Raw genomic sequence first — 18,154 nt, 5'->3', positions numbered from 1 at the left:
TAGAGGTATTTACCTGCTAATACACAGAGTAAACAAACCTGAAAACTCATCAAACCACTGAAATATGTTCTTGGATCCGAGTTGTCTTACACTGAAAACTGTGGTTTACAACAAAATATGCAAAATATTCATGCTGCATTAGAAAAATAACTATTCTTTACCACAAAACTAGAAATCCTGCTTCTTTACAATTTCTTGGGCAGGGATTTTATGTACTCCTAGAAGGAGCATTTCTTAGTTCCATGTGTTTCATGTCTAAAATTACTTCTGGAAATAATCAGTAAGCAGCAGTAGAGACACATTTCCAATGTCTGGCATTGAAAGGATCTCTAATTTTGCACAGTTGTCACCCCAGGTACTTACAAACACATTTATTTGCAGAGTTGGGCCACACAGCCATGGTGGGTTTTTGCTTGCTCCGAAATGCTTCTTCAACTCTGGCTTCTGTTTTCCGTACAGTGGAACCATGAGGATTTACCTGTTCTGCTGGCACTGAGAAGCCTGCACACAAAAGACAACCATACCTATTTAAATAAACCAAGCTGCAGGAATCTACTGAATCAAAGAAGAAACTTGGAACACCATACTGCAATAGGAATACATCCATTAATGTTTAGCTGGACATTCAAAATAAAGATTTGCATCAAGAATATTTGGTTTCTGTTGACAAAACAACTTCCTGGTTGCATGGTCTTAAACTGTCAGCTCTGATGGATTAGAAAAATGTGACTGCCACTGGTCCCAGAAGACTGACCCTTCTATTCATATTTCCTCTACATGCAAATTCTTACTGACCATTTCAATCTTTTCCTTATTTTAAACAGTTTTAAAATAAGTGGCAATTTAGAACGGCATTGTATGCCATATCAAAAAGAGTATCTGAATAAGAACCTTGTATTGTCACTGTCATCTGTGTTATGTAAAATGGATCCATTTCAGAGTCAATATGAGCTCTTAAATTAAGAAAATGCAATTCTGCTTTTAACAAAAAGTGTGGTTTGCTTCCTGTAATATAACTTCATCTCATAGCTTCTACTGCTTCATAGGTTTTTTAATTAAATTCTAAAAAAGCAAACTTTCATATTGGTTAAGCACATTTTAAAGACATAAATGAATATCTGAAGTTCTGTATTTGTGAACTAGAATTTCCTATCCATCCACTAAAATGGTCTTCAAAATGTTATAACACATCTCTAATAGGAACCACAACCAAGCGATCAAGAGCTGAAAATAAGCTCCAAAACTGATGGATGCAGAAATTAAAATACTGACACAGAATCTCTTATCTCACAATTAATAATTACAGCATAGGTTTCTAGGTACTATTATAAAAACTTTCAACTGCATATCAAACATATTTCATTACTCAAAACAACAATCACTTCTACCTTTTTACTAGCTGGTTTCCACAAGTAGTTGCAAATTTCAATAGTCGAAGATATAGACAGTTGGTTCTTATTTACCAACTTAAAACTTGCTGTCCTTAGGCTTAACATTTTTCAACAATAGCACCTCATTTCAGTAACAGAGGAAGAAGAAATTCTAGTTTGACTTCTACATGCTGATTTTATTGTACAGTTTATGTGCAGTATTTTTGAATCTGGTCACCAGAGTACTAAGTAAAAGTGACAGATGTGTGGAGAACAAAACAAAACAAAATCAAACCAAAAAAAAAAAAAGGAAAAAACCCCAAAAACAACCACAACCCCACACCCCCCAAAAAAGCCATGTAGAACATACTTTCCATTTTACAACTACAAAAGATTGCTAAGTAACTTGCTGACAAAACTGTGAAGAAAATGGATATGAAGCTTTTTAGCTTTTTTCATCCCGTGCCCAAACTGCTCTGAAACAGGGTACGTGTCAAAGTCTAGACAAGCAGATGCACTGGGGTTGACCTGATCTGCTGTCTTGCTGAGGCTGTTCTTTACAGCAAAATGAGAATAATGGCAGAACTGATCAGCATTCACATCCTTTCCATCCACTACAAGGACCAGTGCCAAGACTATACCCCTGAGGTGTCATCATCCAGGTGCTCTGCACCACCATAACCTTTTCACACAACTCCTGATCCCTTGTGACTGCCTCCCAGCAGGCGGCTTCCTCAGACTCTAGGAGCTTGATCCATTTTCCTCTGTCCATAAACAGTTCATCTAACACAGCTTCTTCCATGCATTCCAAGTCTTTTGGGCTTGCTTTGGTTAGCACTCCTTTGTAACCCAGTCAGTGATCCTAGCCTTGCACATTGTACAGCTGGACCGACTGCAAAGCTCAGCTGTCACTGAAACCACCAAGTGTGGGCCAGAGGCACATGCATCTTTAAGAGTCACCTGCAGGTACCTGTGACACTGTAATGGTTTCCATGCCAATGTACTGAATACACTTTGAATCCTGCCCCTTCCCATCTGTGAGTTGTTTTGTCCCACAAACCGGTGCTGCTTATCAAGTGCCTGTACCTCAAGCCCCTCTCACACCAATGGTACCTGCTTTTTCTGATTTAACAAGTTCACTGCATGACACCATCAGCCTTAAATACGACTTAAGACACTGCCCTTCTTTCAAATGAGTTTGCAGGCTTTGTCTCCAGAAATATCTATTACTGGGCCACTGCCACAAAAGGAGGGCAGCATTCCAGTTCTTGCAACTTGCAAGAAAGGACTACAAGCCATAGAGTCATTCTCTGTAACAAAGAGCTCTTACAAACATTTACTTTAACCTCGGAAGCAATAACCTTTAACAGTCATGGGGACTTGGATAATTAACTGAGCACAGCTCACAGCATGATGCTGTGGCCAGAATTGTGAATATTCTTGTAGTTCTAATAGAAAAGTACAGAGGAGAAATGAAGGCATTATATTAGCTCTGTTTTACAGCTACAGTGAATTACAATTGGTTCATTTATCCACAATTCAAGACACACATTGGAAGCTTGCACAAAATTAGACAAAAACACGCATGACTGAATAGGAAAATACAAAGAATTCTATCTGTTTTAATCTGAAAGAGAGAAAGCCTATAGATACTTGCATAGTTCAAAGAAGATTATTAATAAAGGGTCTTCAATCTACCAACAGAAGTATTTCAAGAATCAGCAGCTGAAAGGTAAGACCAACCAATTCAACCTAGAAATCAAATAATGGAGCTTTTTACCAAAGCAGGAAACAACTTGCCAAGGTAAAGCTGGAATTATTGAAATCAGTGATCCCTAAATCAGCATGAAATTTTGCTCTAATGTTATAGTTCAGTGATTTTCAACCTTTTTCAACTTTCAAAAGTTTAAAACTTTTCCATGGAGGTATACTCTTTTTTATGCAAACTGATCACTGCTGCCACACCAGGAGTATGTTTGGACTTTTGATAACTTTTCCTGGTCACTTTAGAAGCTGTACACAGACTTACAAGGGTTGTTTCTTAACCAAAAAAATCAATATGCTACCTCCAAAATGACACTTGTACACAGACCAAGGTGAACTAAAAGTCCAGTGGCTTAAAGGCTGCTCTCCCTCACCATAATTCTTATTATATTTTACTACAGGCACTTTCAGAACACAGCTCTGGTTCCACCACATCCACATCAGAAGTTAGTACAGCAACCCTAGCATTTACTTGTTCACCAGGTTCTGTAGTACTGTCTGTAACAGCAGGCAATGCATCCTTCTTCTGGAAAGGATGATGATGTCCTATCAGATCAGCTCACAAAACAGGAAAAATGTGGAGGGGTTTCAAGGTCACTCACCCTTTAACCTGCACTGTCTGAATCTGACATGCATTCATTATTTCACATTAAATATAAATTTTTGTATGGAGACCGGTAAATTCTATCCTATATATGTACAGAAGCTTTTCCTGTTGCCCTTGTCCCTGGCCAGGTTGAGTTCTCTCAGGGCTTTAGGTTTCCTAACTTGATCCCAGGCTGCTCAATTCCTCTGTAGTCTTCCCAGGCTACCTTTTTCTGTTTCCACTCTCTGCAGGCCTTCCTTTTGTGTTTAAGTTCATCCACCATCAACTTGTTCATCCACACAGGCCTCCTAATGTGTTCACCTAACCTTCTCTTTTTTGGGAAACATCACTCCCGAGTTTGGAGGAGGCAGTCCTTGAGTATTAACCAGCTGTCCTGGGCCCCTCTTCCCTCCAGAGCTTTATCCCGTGGGACTCTACCAAGTAGATCCCTGAAGCCTGCTCTCCTTTAGTCCAAGGTACTGAATTTTGCTGTGCATGACTCTTGCTGCCCTTAGGATCTCCAACCCCTCCACTTCATGGTCAGTGCAACCCAGGTGCTCTTGAGGTTCACATTCCCCTCCTTGTTGGTGAGAAAAAAGCCCAGCACAGCATCTCTTCTTGATAGCTCCTCTACAACTTGGAGAAGGAAGGTGTCCTCTACTCATTCTAGAAACCTCCTGAATTGCTTTTGCCCTCTGTGTTGTCCCTTCACACATACTGGGGTGGCTGAAGCCCCCCACAAGGCCCAGGGCTTGTGAACATGAGCCCATTCCTACCTGTCTGTAGAGGGTCTCTATGTGTGTTGTGTTATGATAACTGAAGTTAAACATACCTCTTTTTCTTCTTGCTTCCTTGATTTCTTCACACATCTTATTAAATTCTGGATCCAGTTCAGCAGCAATGATAGCATGAGCAGTGTCCTTCAAAGTACATGCTCTATGTCTAATTATTTTATCTAGAAAAAAGGACAGCACACTTTTTTATCACAATTACAAAAATTCCTCAGCATTTCTATGTTGGTTTGTATTGTATATTACAACACTGATACAAACAGAATAAGTGGGAAAAATTACAGATGCCTGAAAATGCAGATTAATCAATATCACTCAAAAATCACAACCCAGCTACTGAAGAGATATAGAAGTATAAACTGGTACTTTAATCCATGGTGGCAACTATAAACAAATGTAAACAGTGAATGATGAACACACCTAAACCAACTTGCCATAAGGTGTAGCCAGTTTCCACACGCAGATTTACACAGTATAATGGAGTGGAGTGCAAAGAGTCACAAAGTAACAGGAGACTTTTCTAAGAATTAATTTACCCTCTGGGGCCTAATAATAGTCACAGTTATACTGCCTACACAATCACACTGGACATCATCTGCATCTGTAAGGTAGACCTGCCTCACTTGCATTCCTTCCCTGTTGTTTTTTTCTTTAACCTGAAATTATTGCTTAATTATTATTTAACAACTGATCAAAATTGTGCTAAAACACATTATTTTATTCCTTACATTGAATAGGTGTTTCTCATTTAAATTCATTTTTTTAAAAAAGGGCAAGAAACAAGCCTTGAATGTGCTACATTTTCAGGCCTATTTGGGGAACAGAACAAATTGCCCACGCTGGAAGCCTAAATGAAACTCAGGAAAAACCAGACCCGTTCCCCTACCTTTGAAACACACAAAACAAATTATTCCACCACTGAAATTTGAAAAGTAATCATAACTTAATAACTAAGCCCATATGCAGAGAAAATTGGCATCTAGAACATAGCTTTTCAATGAAATCTACAACAGTCATTGTTCGACTTCAGTACAAACATATTTAATTTGTCAATCCATCCATACTGAATTACTTTTTCCAGCTGTTGCAGGTACTTCAACAGTAACCATCAACATTAATGTCTAGAACATATTCTACAACCAGCAGATTTAATGTTTTAATAATCTTTAAAGACAACAATTAAGAATATCACTAGATACTTATTTCACAATATTTGTAATTCTAGAAACAGCAGGTTTTACAGCTGGAAAAACTGTTGAGTGAAAGAGACTATCCAGTATCTAGCTCAAAAGAGTCCAACATTTTCTGGGGAGAACTACTGCCCATTAAATCCACTGAATGTTGGAAGGTTTTGTCCACATATTTGTGAAGCATTATGTTTTATGATCACAAAAAACCCCACACTGCATTAGTACCAGATGTAATTCTGAAATATTAAACTTAAAACTTTTGGTCAGGTAATAAATTTAAAGAAGCCCTTGCAAAGGAGGAAGGGATAGGAGGGGAGAGAAATAAAAAGGAATCAAATTGGGGTGTTTGACTGAACCACTACCTTCCTCTAACCCTGTGCTGGGCAAGGCTTTCCCCCAGACAGTGCTTCAGTGAGGCAAACACTCATGTCCAACATACAGTGGTTATGTTCCCATGCCTTCAAAAACATTTCCCAGTCAAACAAAGGAGCAAGAAAACCCCAACCTGTCTCACTACAGAACCTGTCTGATTTTCAAGCAAAGTAGCAGGAAAAAAAAATCCCCAAGCAGCCAGTTTTTGATATCCAAACTGCAGATAAAATCAGCCAGTCTGGTCAGCCCTTTGCTTTTCCAACTTAACAACAGGACAAAAGAAGGTACAGTGTGAGTCTTCTGCAAGCACAAGCAAGCAGGTATGTCCAGCTTTAAAGAATGTGAACATTTATAGATTAATATTCATTTAATGAATGCATTTGAATGCATGGAATGCTTCCTCTGAACAGCCATAATGTGCTGTTTTAGGTGTGTTCACAGAACAGCCCAAAAAATCCTGCATGCCAGAAGAGCAGTTAACAGCAGAGGACAGAACAATTTTTCATTGCCTCCTATCCAAAACTGAGCCTAGAAAGAGCCAGATCAATTTCTCCCAGTTCAGTTCTGACAGCAAGGAAAATCAAAATATCCCTAAACAGGTTCTCTTCAGATAAACTCTGAATGCCAGGTGCCCATCAAGGGCTTTAATTAGTTCACATCAACTGCACATTAGAAGTCCTCAAAAGTATGTTATCAAGAACACAAAATAAATGGACTTTTCTAGTTGAAAGAAAATAGTGCATCATAAACTGAAGAAATAAAGTTAATCTTCTACAAATATGATCTGGGTTCAAAAGGCAATCTATACCAGACTATACTGTATCTGGTCCACACATGAGACACTTGAAAAATGCCTCACAAAACCAAAAATTTGAGAACAAAAAAACAGAAAAATCAGGCTTTAACCTGCGAAAGCAATTTCAGAAGACGTCATGAAAAACTTTCTAACACATTGGACTACATTTGTAGATGGACCCTGATCTCCAAGTACCACATATATTAACTCTGCATTAAAAGGGTGCTTTGTGTTGATGACTCTTGAAGCTGCCAGCTGAAAGGCTTTCTTTTGGCAATGTGCACTGTAAGACAGCCCTAGCAAAGAGCACACAAGATCTTCTATCCTTAGTTTGGAGTATGAACAGCTTTTACATGCATTTCAGTCTACAAATTCCTTTTTAATTGAAAGCATCCCATCACACTTTGTCAAGACAATACTGTCTAATCTCTCCTAATCAGCTGCAACTCACTTCCTTGCCTGGTGATTTATCCTGTTTTATTTCTGTCCCCAAATATGAAGATTTTGATTTCTGTGTATGAATTTCATGTTCTAAGCTGACATGGAAATACAGCAGACCACCGCCAGATTGTGCGTGGATTCTCCACAGAGCACTTCAAATTATGGTGGGGTTTTGTTGCCTATAAAAATCTAGATACCCAAAAGGAGCTATCAAATTTGAAAGGAAACTATGAAATATAATTTATTAGAAAACAGCTCTGAATGCTGCAGTTTTCCTGCTCTTCTAATGTCCCCAGTGCACTCCATGCCTTAGAATACTAAAAGCACAGACCCTTAGGACTTGCTTATCCTAATTATCACAAGGCATGCAGCTTATCTAAATGCCTGAATAGCAACAGAATATGGAATTAAGTACCAGGCTTTCAGGTCTAGGTAGGCCAAAAAGAAGTAGGTTCTTACCTCCAGGATCTTTGTCTGGATTGTACTCCAATGCATTGCTGCAGATCAGGTCAATGTCTGTTAGAAAATCCTTGGCTGTTAAGTAGTTGTGTTTATCAATTTTGGTTATTACTGTTGATAGGTCCATTGGCTCTTTGATAACCTCAAGGTAATCTGAAACCTATAAACAAACAGCACACAAAAATGACACAGGACCTATTGAATACTGGCAATCACTTCTTTATACTTGGATTCATTCCACATGCTTAGCTCTAAGACATTAACTAAACATCTTGATTTCTAAGCATATTTATGTTAAAAATGGAAGTTTTATCAGGCTAAAAACATAAGACTTCCAAATCTGCTTTTCCTTCAGGAGCTCACCAATTTATCTTTCAAAATTAATTAAACAGTATTTTTGAAGCAGTACAACCTAATGTAAATGCATTTTTCATTTTAGACTAATTTAGTTATAGATTTTTATGGTGCTATAACACTGTCATGGAACTAAAAAGGCAAAATCCATCAATCTAACTTGAAGCCCTAGGAAATATTAGGGAAGCTCTATTTTTTTCACTTTTGTAGGTAAAGTTCTCATTAAACTTAACAGCCAAATTATCAGCTTTTAAATACCTTCTATTAAATAGTTTCTTCAATCACTTGTTAAACAAAGAAAAGTCAGGTTTTATTGATTTCAGATGTTAGATTGGCTGCACAGAAGGACAATCTAAAGAAAAAGCTTGGTGTCACAGTTTACTATGAGCTTAGATCATAACTGGAGATTCAGCAACCAGTGGAGCACACTAAAAAGTGTTTAACATAATTCATGATACCATAAGGGTCCCAGCCTTAATAGCCAAATGCATCAGCACAGCTGCTGTAATGAAGTTCACCCAAAAAATCAATAAATTTTTTATTAACTTCACAGAAAAAAAAAATGTATCAATGTTTCAGTGTGATTTAGATTACATTTAATTAAACACACTGGCAGCCTCTAAAAGAAGTACTGCATTTTTTTCTTTTGAAATCGTCCAGATATGACAGTCACTGTCAAAGCAATTAAGAGTTAAATACAGATTCAGGTCAAGCCATAATGGCTCTGTAAGATTTTTTTTTAAATATAGTGCCTGCAGATATATATTACAACATTATATATTACATCTCTCTCTCTCTCTACATATATATATATATAGATAGATAGATAGATAGATATTATAACATTAATGCATTACTTCAGTAGACAGCAATGTGTCACCTAACTCCTTAAATACAGACATTGAAATTCATATTGACAAATGAAAATGGCAAAAATTCTCTTTTTGTCTCCCTTTATAGAAACATGATAGTATCTGGTTCAGGGATTGCAAAGCTAAGCCACAGGCTTCCTTTTCTTGTTAGCACAGCATCAGAAAATCTTCACTGGAAGCTGTAAATTGCTACTGCTTTAGACAGGGAAATTCTTGACTTATCACACAGCAGCATTCTCTGCAATGCAAGTAGGAGTGAAATAAACCTAACACATTTTTTAAGGAAGTCAAGCAGACAAGCTGTTGTAGAAAAAGAAAGGCTAGTCCTGTGCTTAAATGCAGCAGGTGGGACGAAAAGGATTACATTTGATTTCTGGTGCTGTGATATATTAGCGGGGTTCTGGCAAGTCTTCAAATAACAAATTCGCATTTTTATTCTCTTCATCTACAAAACATGGACAGTTACTTATTCTTTCTCTATGTGCCCTTATTCATGTAAGTTTAGACCACAAATTCTTGACAGAAAGGAACTACCTACACTACAAGTATGAAGAATTTCCACAATAATGGACCTCCCAGTTTCACAAGAGAAATTAAACCAAGGTACTGCTGAGACCATGCTCATACTGTAGGTTGCCACATTAAACAGCTCACCAGGTTCTCAAAACCAGTCAGCTATGGAACACTATGGAAAACTCAAATTAAGAGAGGACTGCACCAGCCCATAAAAGATGCGTGTTCCATCCTGCAAGGAATTTACACTCCAAATCTGCTTTTTACAATGCTGGTCTTCTGATGCCCCATATTCATCTTTTAATGTCTTCCAAAAGAGATGTTTCTCTCTTCAGAAGCAATTAGAGATTTCTTTTCAGTAAGTAAGCCTGCAAAGCTTGCAGGGGGCCAGCACCTGATCTCAAAGTCAGACCAAACACAATCCTATTCATATAGCAACCCCTGAAAACAGATTTGCAGATCGAACTGTCTCATCAGTTAGGTGTGTACAGTCCATAATCGACCAGTTAATGCCCTGTAATGTGCTACCATCTGTGATTAATGGCATCCACAGGCATTACTGCTGAAATTATGCAACAACACTATTAATGCTGAATGCATTACAGAACACAGATCACTTTCCCAATATTATCATGTCTATGATTACAATGCTGTAAAAGCTTTCATTAAAGAATTATATTTGTGGTTTTAAGTATTTCAGAAGCACTGGCAAGGGTAGGAGTGTTGGCATTTTAAAATGCTCATTTCATTTATAAAATGGACAGGAATGCACAAGGTTTTTCCAAAGGTCATTGGCAACAGAACATGTTCCAAATTCTTGCAGCATGGACGATGAGGCAGTGACTGTACCACCAGCTAAAAATCTTAGATTGGACAGATCATGGATCAAACATCTATTTTTCTAATTAATTTAACCATTTCCTTTTTTAAATCTGCAGTCTTTTTCTAGTATTTTCAACTTCATTGTTTGCACATTACTGAAACAAGACCTCTTCAATATCCACCGGTTTGCTGAAGATGTTAAAGCGTTTGTCGGTGGCCAGCCTCTTGGTGACATCCCTGAGAAACAGGCGCAGCTCCCGCAGGGTGTTCTCCTCCTGGTCCTCCATGCGCTGCTTCTCCGCCTCCGACAGCTCCCGGGCAGGACACGGCAGGGCGAGAGGGAGAACTTCCAGGGCACGAAGAGCTAGGGAAAAGAACAAGAAATCAGACAATGGAAACGTCAACAGCAGAGTGGCTCTTTGCATGATGCCACTCCAGATTTCATTATATGTATTCAATATGCATCGTGGCTATGTCACTGCATGCTTGACCCCACAGCTCTCCATCTTCAACAACTGTTAACTGTAACTATGAAATTTATTCTGGGTACTGATTAATGCTGTCACATGGTAATTAAACTAACTGTTAATTACCCACACCTCTTTAAAAAGGAAAGTAACACAAAATAAAACATTAGGGTCACATTATTATTGGTTTTACTGTAACTTAGTTTACCAGCCTGTTTCCTTCTTGGTGGGGGCATTGCTGCCTCATCAAGGATTAAGCCTTTGAAAAATCGCAATCTGTCTTCTTCACTTGGTCTTTGAATATAAAAAACCTCTTCATACTGGATTCTGAAAATACATTTCAGCTAAAAACAAAAAAAAAAAAAAGCCATAAGAAAAATGAGCCTCCACTGAAAAACACATGAATAATGACTATATTGTAATACTAGTAACAAACTTTTCCAAATCAGCAACAGGACAGGAGATGGTAAACTCTACCTAAAGCTGTGCTCACAGCAAAGGGAAAATAAACACTTGTAATTCTCACTGAATTTTCCATAGTAATGAAACTTGCAGTATCCCATGATCCTAACAATGGCCAACACTGCAGTAATAGGAGAGTAAAAAGGCAGAAAAAAAAAATCACAGAAAATGTTAAGGAGAAAACCCAGGAATCCTCCCCCTATCCAGAGCCTCAGAAAATGTAAAGTTCAAGGTCAGGCTTTTAAACTAAATCTGCATTTAATTATAGTGGAGTCATTTGTCAAAAAGAACAATTGGCATAATGAACAACTTTGTCTTCTCATCAGAGTGGCATGGAGCTTATGAAAATTAGTAATACGGACATACATCCCTCAATACGGAAAATTACTAACATTCAGTAATTATTACATTTTATTTCTGACATATTTCAAATTAAGTTAGAAAGCCACTACATAACAAAATTATTTTACATTATTAAAGCATTCAGAAGAGCACAGAACCCCCTATCAATGCCTCCTTCCATGATAAACTTACCTCTTCAGGCAAATCACTAAACATGGACTCAGAGGTAGACAGTAGAAATATAGGTGAGAAAGATGGTATATCTTGCAGCAAAGTTAGGAAAGTAGCTCTCACAGTTTCACTGACAGCTTCCCACCAATCACCAATATGAGGCATGTAAACTATACTTGGTACTGTTCTTCGAGCTTCACGAAAGATCTAATTAAAAGAAACAGTTGTATTTCAACTAAGGAACTAATTGTTACCAGCAGTTGTGAGTAACAAAGTTCTTGCACATTAGAGAATGATTCATATTTGTGGTATTTTCTAGACAAATGTTCCAGCAGAATAGAATTATCTAAAGACTTTTTAAACAAGTGTTTGTGACTCTTAGCTACAGAATTCAATTATTTTGTGTCAATGAGCCAAGGAGACTACAAAGCAACTACTTTGTTTTAAAAATATATATGCTTTAAAAACTTGCTATGACTGAACAATCAAAATGAAAATTAAACTGTTTCACAATTCATGCAATATTCACTAAAAGCTAGTTGGAAATGCAAAACACTTAAAACTAAGCACATGAACCTAGAACCATAGCACACCAATCCATACATAAGTGAATAAAATGAGTATCAGGCACTGAATACCCAGATTAAACTTACTTAGCACTAGGTATGTGATGAAGGGGCAGGTTAAAAATGTAATTACATTCACTAGTCACTAGAGAGTTTTCCATCACCCTCTAGAGACCTCTTTACTTTAAACAGGAAAATAGAAGGAGTCTATGAAAACCGAAAGTTACATTCCAGCTGGGTGCCTTTATATCGATACAAGCAGAATTACATCATTGACTCATTACAGGGGAATCTGAAATCTCACCTGTGCACATGACTCTTCAGGTGTTTTGGCACTGACTGAATAAAGGGCTGGCAGGTCCAGCCTGTGTACAGAGAATTTTTCCAGGGTGTGCAATAGTGCTGGAGCAAGGTGCGAAGTCTGACCTGAACCTCTTTCCCCGGAGAGCAGTAATCTGGGTCTGTAAGAGGTTGGCTGGTGATAAGCTGACCTGCAACAAAACAGAACCAACAGCCAATTAACACACCAGTATTACCAACAGATGGATATATAGGAGATCATTTAGAATCCATTAGACTTTCATTAATGGGTAATAGCTTCCTACAACAGCCTAAAAGATCAGCTAACCTGACTACCCCTGAATACTGCTTCAGGTGCCAGTAACTCAAGATTTCTCTTATCTTTGGTTTCACAACCATTTAATTCAAACTCATCCGTGGGAAGCTATGCATATATTAAATTCATTACTATTTTCATTATAACCAGTTTATTTAAAACTAATTCCTTGATCATATGAAAAGACTTATTGAATATCCAGTAAAGACAGCAATTTAATCATTCCAGTTCAGTCCTAACTATTTACATATCTCCTCAGTAGCCTCAGGAATCCCAGGTCAATCCTTTTATCCCTTAAAGTGCTGCCCAAGATTTTCAAGAACCAATGAACATTTCAATAGTTTCCTTATTTAAGGAAAAGGACCTGAAGTAGGGTTGAATAACATCACTATGCATTGTGTATTTTAGCCTATTTGTACACTTTTAGTCAATAGACTTCTGCACAGAAGGAAGATTTCAAAGAAAAACTGCAAAGGTAAACTTATTTTTTGGTTTTTTGTTGTTGAGAAGAACCTCTAAGCCCATAGAAGGGGTTTTGGGATTTTGTGTTTGTTTCTTTCTCTTGGTGTTTTTGCCCAATTTTATGGACAAATGATACATGAAGAAAAATGCATTAAGTTTTTCCATTAGAAGCCTTTTCCATTTATAGAAAACTGATTATAAAACCAGAAAGTTTTTAATTAATTTGCATTTTCTCTCATTAAGGCATTTCTACCTGCTCATCAGTGAACTCAGGCAGTGGAACAAGACTTGCTGGTATTACTTCATGTTAAACATTTTGGGACAGCAATGAAAACTGCTGATCTCTGGCTTTCAGTTCTGGTGGTGGTGGTTACACACACAAGTAACTATCAGAAATGCTCAGAAAACAGACTGACAGAAGCTTACATACTTTGCAAAAATAAACACAGTCTTGAAATTATTTTATTTAAAGACACACATCCATACAAATATACACTGTTATTTTGGGGTTTGGCTTCCCCCTTTCAAACCTTGCAACAAAAGTTTAAATTTAGCATTAGAATACTTAACTATGTCCCTCCAACTTTTTGAACTTTAAGCCTTATTTTTAAGCATAGATATCCACAAATTCTGTTCTGGCATTATTTAGCACAAAAAATTTAGCAGTTTTCCACAAGATGGCTCTACTAAACAGTGCCACTAATGAACAGTTTTTCTAACTTCATTTTCTTTATTCAGCAAACTCCCTGCAGAAACTACCACATAAAGTAGTCTAAAAATATTCTTAACACAAAATCAAGACATTTTAATTATTGTTAATTACTGTAGTAAGTCAAATTTATACAGGAAACACTAATCCAAATTTCACACATATTTTCTAAATTCCTGTTTTCCTGAAACTTTCTATGAAAAACAATGAAAAAAGCACATTAAAAATGCTGAATACAATCATTATACATGATGCTTCCAAACAGCTGCATACACAGAAGCTCAACCATACTTTGAACCAAGAAAAAGCACACAACCCCTCCAAAAACTGAAAAGAACTCTTTTCAGTTCTTAATCTTTCAAATCAAAGTAGTTTGTTAAAATTGAAAATTACTGTTAGCATCTTTATTCCTAATCTACATATTGAAAAACATTTTGGATTCCAGTGTGTAGGTTGTGGCCTTTCCCAAGAACACCCCCACATCTAAAACTCTTGTCTGTGCACGTACATGTTTCCATTACAGAACACCACTGCCACCCCAAAGCAAAAGAACTTTTTTAGCTCTCCTGATGTAAGAATCTCTTGGGTTCATCTATCTAATTATATGCATTTAGAGAAACACTCACATTGTAAAATGAAGGTAGGGTTTATGTATAGCAGCTGATGACTGTTTCTTTGGTGATCCTGAGTGACAGCTCGTCTCAAAAATTGATGAAGCATTCTCATCTTCACTATCATCTAATATTAGACTTGGTACATCTGTTCCAAGAGATGTATTAATTAGAACTTTATCACTTCTAAGTACAAGTACAACAAACAAGACCAGATATTACAATTTTCTTTGTGTCAATTATAATAAATCCTCAAACATAGAAGAAATTAGTTAAAACTGTCTAAGTATAAGCCTTCAGAATAATAAGTACTTATTACTTCAAAAACCAAAACAAATTAAATACTGTAGAAGTCTAATCATAATTACAATTTTTTTTAAACAATCAAGATAAACAACTTCTCAAATACAAAAAAGTTTAACTTGTTATAAAATGCTTCCTTTGGGTTTATTTCACATCAAGGATGAAGCTATAAAATTTGTAATTCCTCAGACTACATAGAATTTTGTAATTATTTACTTGTTCCAAGTGTCCAAATTCTCATAGGTACACTTCATCTAAAATTATTCTCAGCATGACTACCTAGACAATGTATGTTTATGAAGAATTGCTTTCCATCTTCTGATAATCTGCTGAAGAGTATCAAATTACTTTTTATCAAAATCAGTTCAATGCAGCCCATGTTCACATACTATACCTTTACCTATTTTAATTCCCTTGCTAATATATTAGCACAATCAGCTGAAGCACTTTCTGTGCAGACCTTAAAAAATAAAAACTTCAAGGACTCGTATTCACAAGACACACTGCAGAGACAAAAAGCTGCAAAAAACAGAACAACCAGGTAACAGCTAAAAATCACGTACATTATCTCCCAGAGCTGCAATGGGATTAAAAGTTACCTGGTGTGATTTGATAATAGGAAAGAACTGCTGCAAGATCTTACTTGCCCCAGGAAAGGAGCTGAGTTGCTTTTGCCCTATGCCTGGCACTCATTCTCATTTCCACAGGGAAGGAAGTCTGCAGTGATGGGATGATTCAGCTGTGCAGCAGGAGCACTGCAGAGCAAGAAAATGCTCTGCAATGGATGGGGCAGCATTCCTGAGAGCAGCCCAGAGCCACTGTAGCACACTGCTGCCCAGGACAACCATCAGACATCCCAACAGCAGCTCAAGTTGGCCACAGCCATTTAGGAAAAGGGATTGCTGTGAAATGAAAAGTGTAAAATAGAGAGATCCTAGTATTATTCTCAAATATCCAAACCACTGCATGACTTGTTGGATATTCAAGAGGCAATGGCACAGGTCAGGCCACATCACCATGATCAGACAATCACCATGGGACAAAGGAATCACCTTCAAGGCAGTGCTAAGCATCAGATGGAGATGCCATCTAAGCCACAGGAAAAACTGTCCCAGTATTCTAGGAAAAATTGTTAAGAGACAACAAAGGTTCCCTTAGCTGGCTGTGTGATATAAGAAACCAAATTCAGAGCAGGCTGGGCAGGAATGATATTCTGCTGCCATGGGATGAGGATGTGATGCAGTCACCCACCTGACAATCATTCCTCGGGAGCAAAGATGAAAAAGGCCTGCAGACCCCAGGCAATGGCCAAAAGCTAATCCAGAGCCAGAAAACATGGCACAGAAGCTGCTGGATATTTAGCTAAAGCTAAGGATGAAGACCTCTAAATCAACTGGACATAGGCTTTCTATCTCTGGGCTCACTAAAACAGACAGTCCCTAAAACAGACAGAATTTCCAGAATACCAAATGCAGACATAGATAAGTCCTATGCTCATGCACTGGACAAAGCTTTCTCTCCCTAAAATACATAATTATTTTAAAAGGTAGCTCATCTTTTAATCCCAAGCATCAAGTTTCTGTGACATTCTCTGCTCGAGCACCTGACTCACTGAATTACATGAAAGAGGAATTTTTAGTGAAATGTAGAAAACCTGATGTGCAGATTGTAAGTATAGCTGTATATATGACTTTGAATTCAAGAACATTTGAAGCCCTATTGTATAATCTACATTTATGTATAATCACTGTACCTCAAAGTGGATTTTTCTGGTTTTAACAAAGCTTAAACCTTGTTATTCCACATTTTCTTGGATTTAAGGGGGTAAGAAAAAACTAAATGTTAAAAGAAAACTCAGTTCATGCATCTTCAAAATCAATTATCTACAAACATTTAAAAGTACCCATAGCAGCAAATGATCTAGTAAAACTACTATTTAAATCAACTTAAGCTTCCAAACTCAATTTGTTAGCAGTAATGGGCAATAATAAATAGGAATGCAAAAAATATAACCAAAGAAAATATTGTGAACTTAAACCAATTCTTCAACAAGAATGACAATCTCTAAATTGGGTGCAACTAACAGGTTAGCAGTACACAGAGACTTAAGCATCATAAATAACTTTCAGCTGAAGAAGCCCAATAGGATCTAACTGCAGCTGCAAGCCAGCTCATTTCCCTCTACCCACCACCACGTGCTCCCAGGGCCCATCTCTGGCCAACTCCAACACTTGTTAAAACCTCCAGATACCTCACAGTCAGCAGAAAACACATAAATACATCATTTTTGGATGAGTTTTCTGGCTAAAATGGTTTAACAAAGGACCTGAGTTACTCAAGAAAGTGGAAAGATAGAGCAAAAATGCACAGCTGGGCTGGAGAACTGCAGCAGCCAGCACAAGGATCAGTTTAAGCTGCCAGGGCTGCAGGCTGAAAGCGTGCCCTGGAACAGGAATGAGAGGAAAGTAATGGCTGTCACAGATTTGCTTTATGACTGGGCTGTTTTCAAGTTAATCACACACAAGCCCAAGCACAGTTTACAGAGCTGGGGGGTAAGAATGATCTGAGATACGAACAGTAGACTATATCAGAATAAACAGATCTCAAACCCAAGGTATCTTGTTCAACAGTTAACTTCCAAGAAATGATCACAGTAATTATTAAAGTATGTCTCAGAGAAGAGTTGGGTAGAAAAACCCCAGAAGCTATTGACTCATTGCCAGCCAGTCGGTCACAGTCCATCTTATTCCCTGCCTCCTTGGTGCACCCACACTGCTCCCACTACAGCAGGTTTCTGGCATTCACTGACCCCTCAGTGAGTTGATTTTACTCACTAATTCAGCAAAAAAAGCCAACTTGACAAAACAGCACATAGTTCTCTACTTGCTAAGCTGACAGGATCAGCTTGGAGGATCAGGAGCAGACCAGGCCAGTTCAAGGACATAGAAGACTCAGGACTTTCTTCTTGAATCAGCACATGAACATTACATAGGCTCATGCACTAAACACCCGCTGAGCTGTGAGCCCCTCAAAGCTTCTGTACCAGCAGCAAGCAAAGGACTTGGGATAGCTAACCATTGCTGAGGACAGGAGCACCAATTTTAGGTCCTGTTAC

The 18,154-nt window shown here is 37.7% G+C and overlaps 1 protein-coding gene across 4 annotated transcripts in view; it reads right to left on the bottom strand.

The window, feature by feature from the left end:
* Nucleotides 1-18,154, bottom strand: part of ATAD2B (ATPase family AAA domain containing 2B) — a 73,748-nt gene that overhangs the window by 18,322 nt on the left and 37,272 nt on the right. For 3 of the 4 annotated variants that reach the window (XM_074538027.1, XM_074538029.1, XM_074538030.1), the window contains 8 exons: nt 14,752-14,884; nt 12,643-12,829; nt 11,794-11,979; nt 11,006-11,141; nt 10,498-10,694; nt 7,770-7,929; nt 4,553-4,675; nt 364-501 (listed from right to left, as the gene is read on the bottom strand). In XM_074538027.1, coding sequence (XP_074394128.1) covers nt 364-501; nt 4,553-4,675; nt 7,770-7,929; nt 10,498-10,694; nt 11,006-11,141; nt 11,794-11,979; nt 12,643-12,829; nt 14,752-14,884 — 1,260 coding nt within the window. The remainder of the gene's footprint in view (nt 1-363; nt 502-4,552; nt 4,676-7,769; nt 7,930-10,497; nt 10,695-11,005; nt 11,142-11,793; nt 11,980-12,642; nt 12,830-14,751; nt 14,885-18,154) is intronic. The other variant, XM_074538028.1, reaches the window with a different exon arrangement.

The sequence above is a fragment of the Zonotrichia albicollis genome, chromosome 3, assembly GCF_047830755.1.
Source record: "Zonotrichia albicollis isolate bZonAlb1 chromosome 3, bZonAlb1.hap1, whole genome shotgun sequence".
Lineage (NCBI taxonomy): Eukaryota > Metazoa > Chordata > Aves > Passeriformes > Passerellidae > Zonotrichia > Zonotrichia albicollis.
The sequence above is the reverse complement of the archived record's forward strand: the minus strand, read 5'-3'. Positions and strand labels throughout refer to the sequence as shown.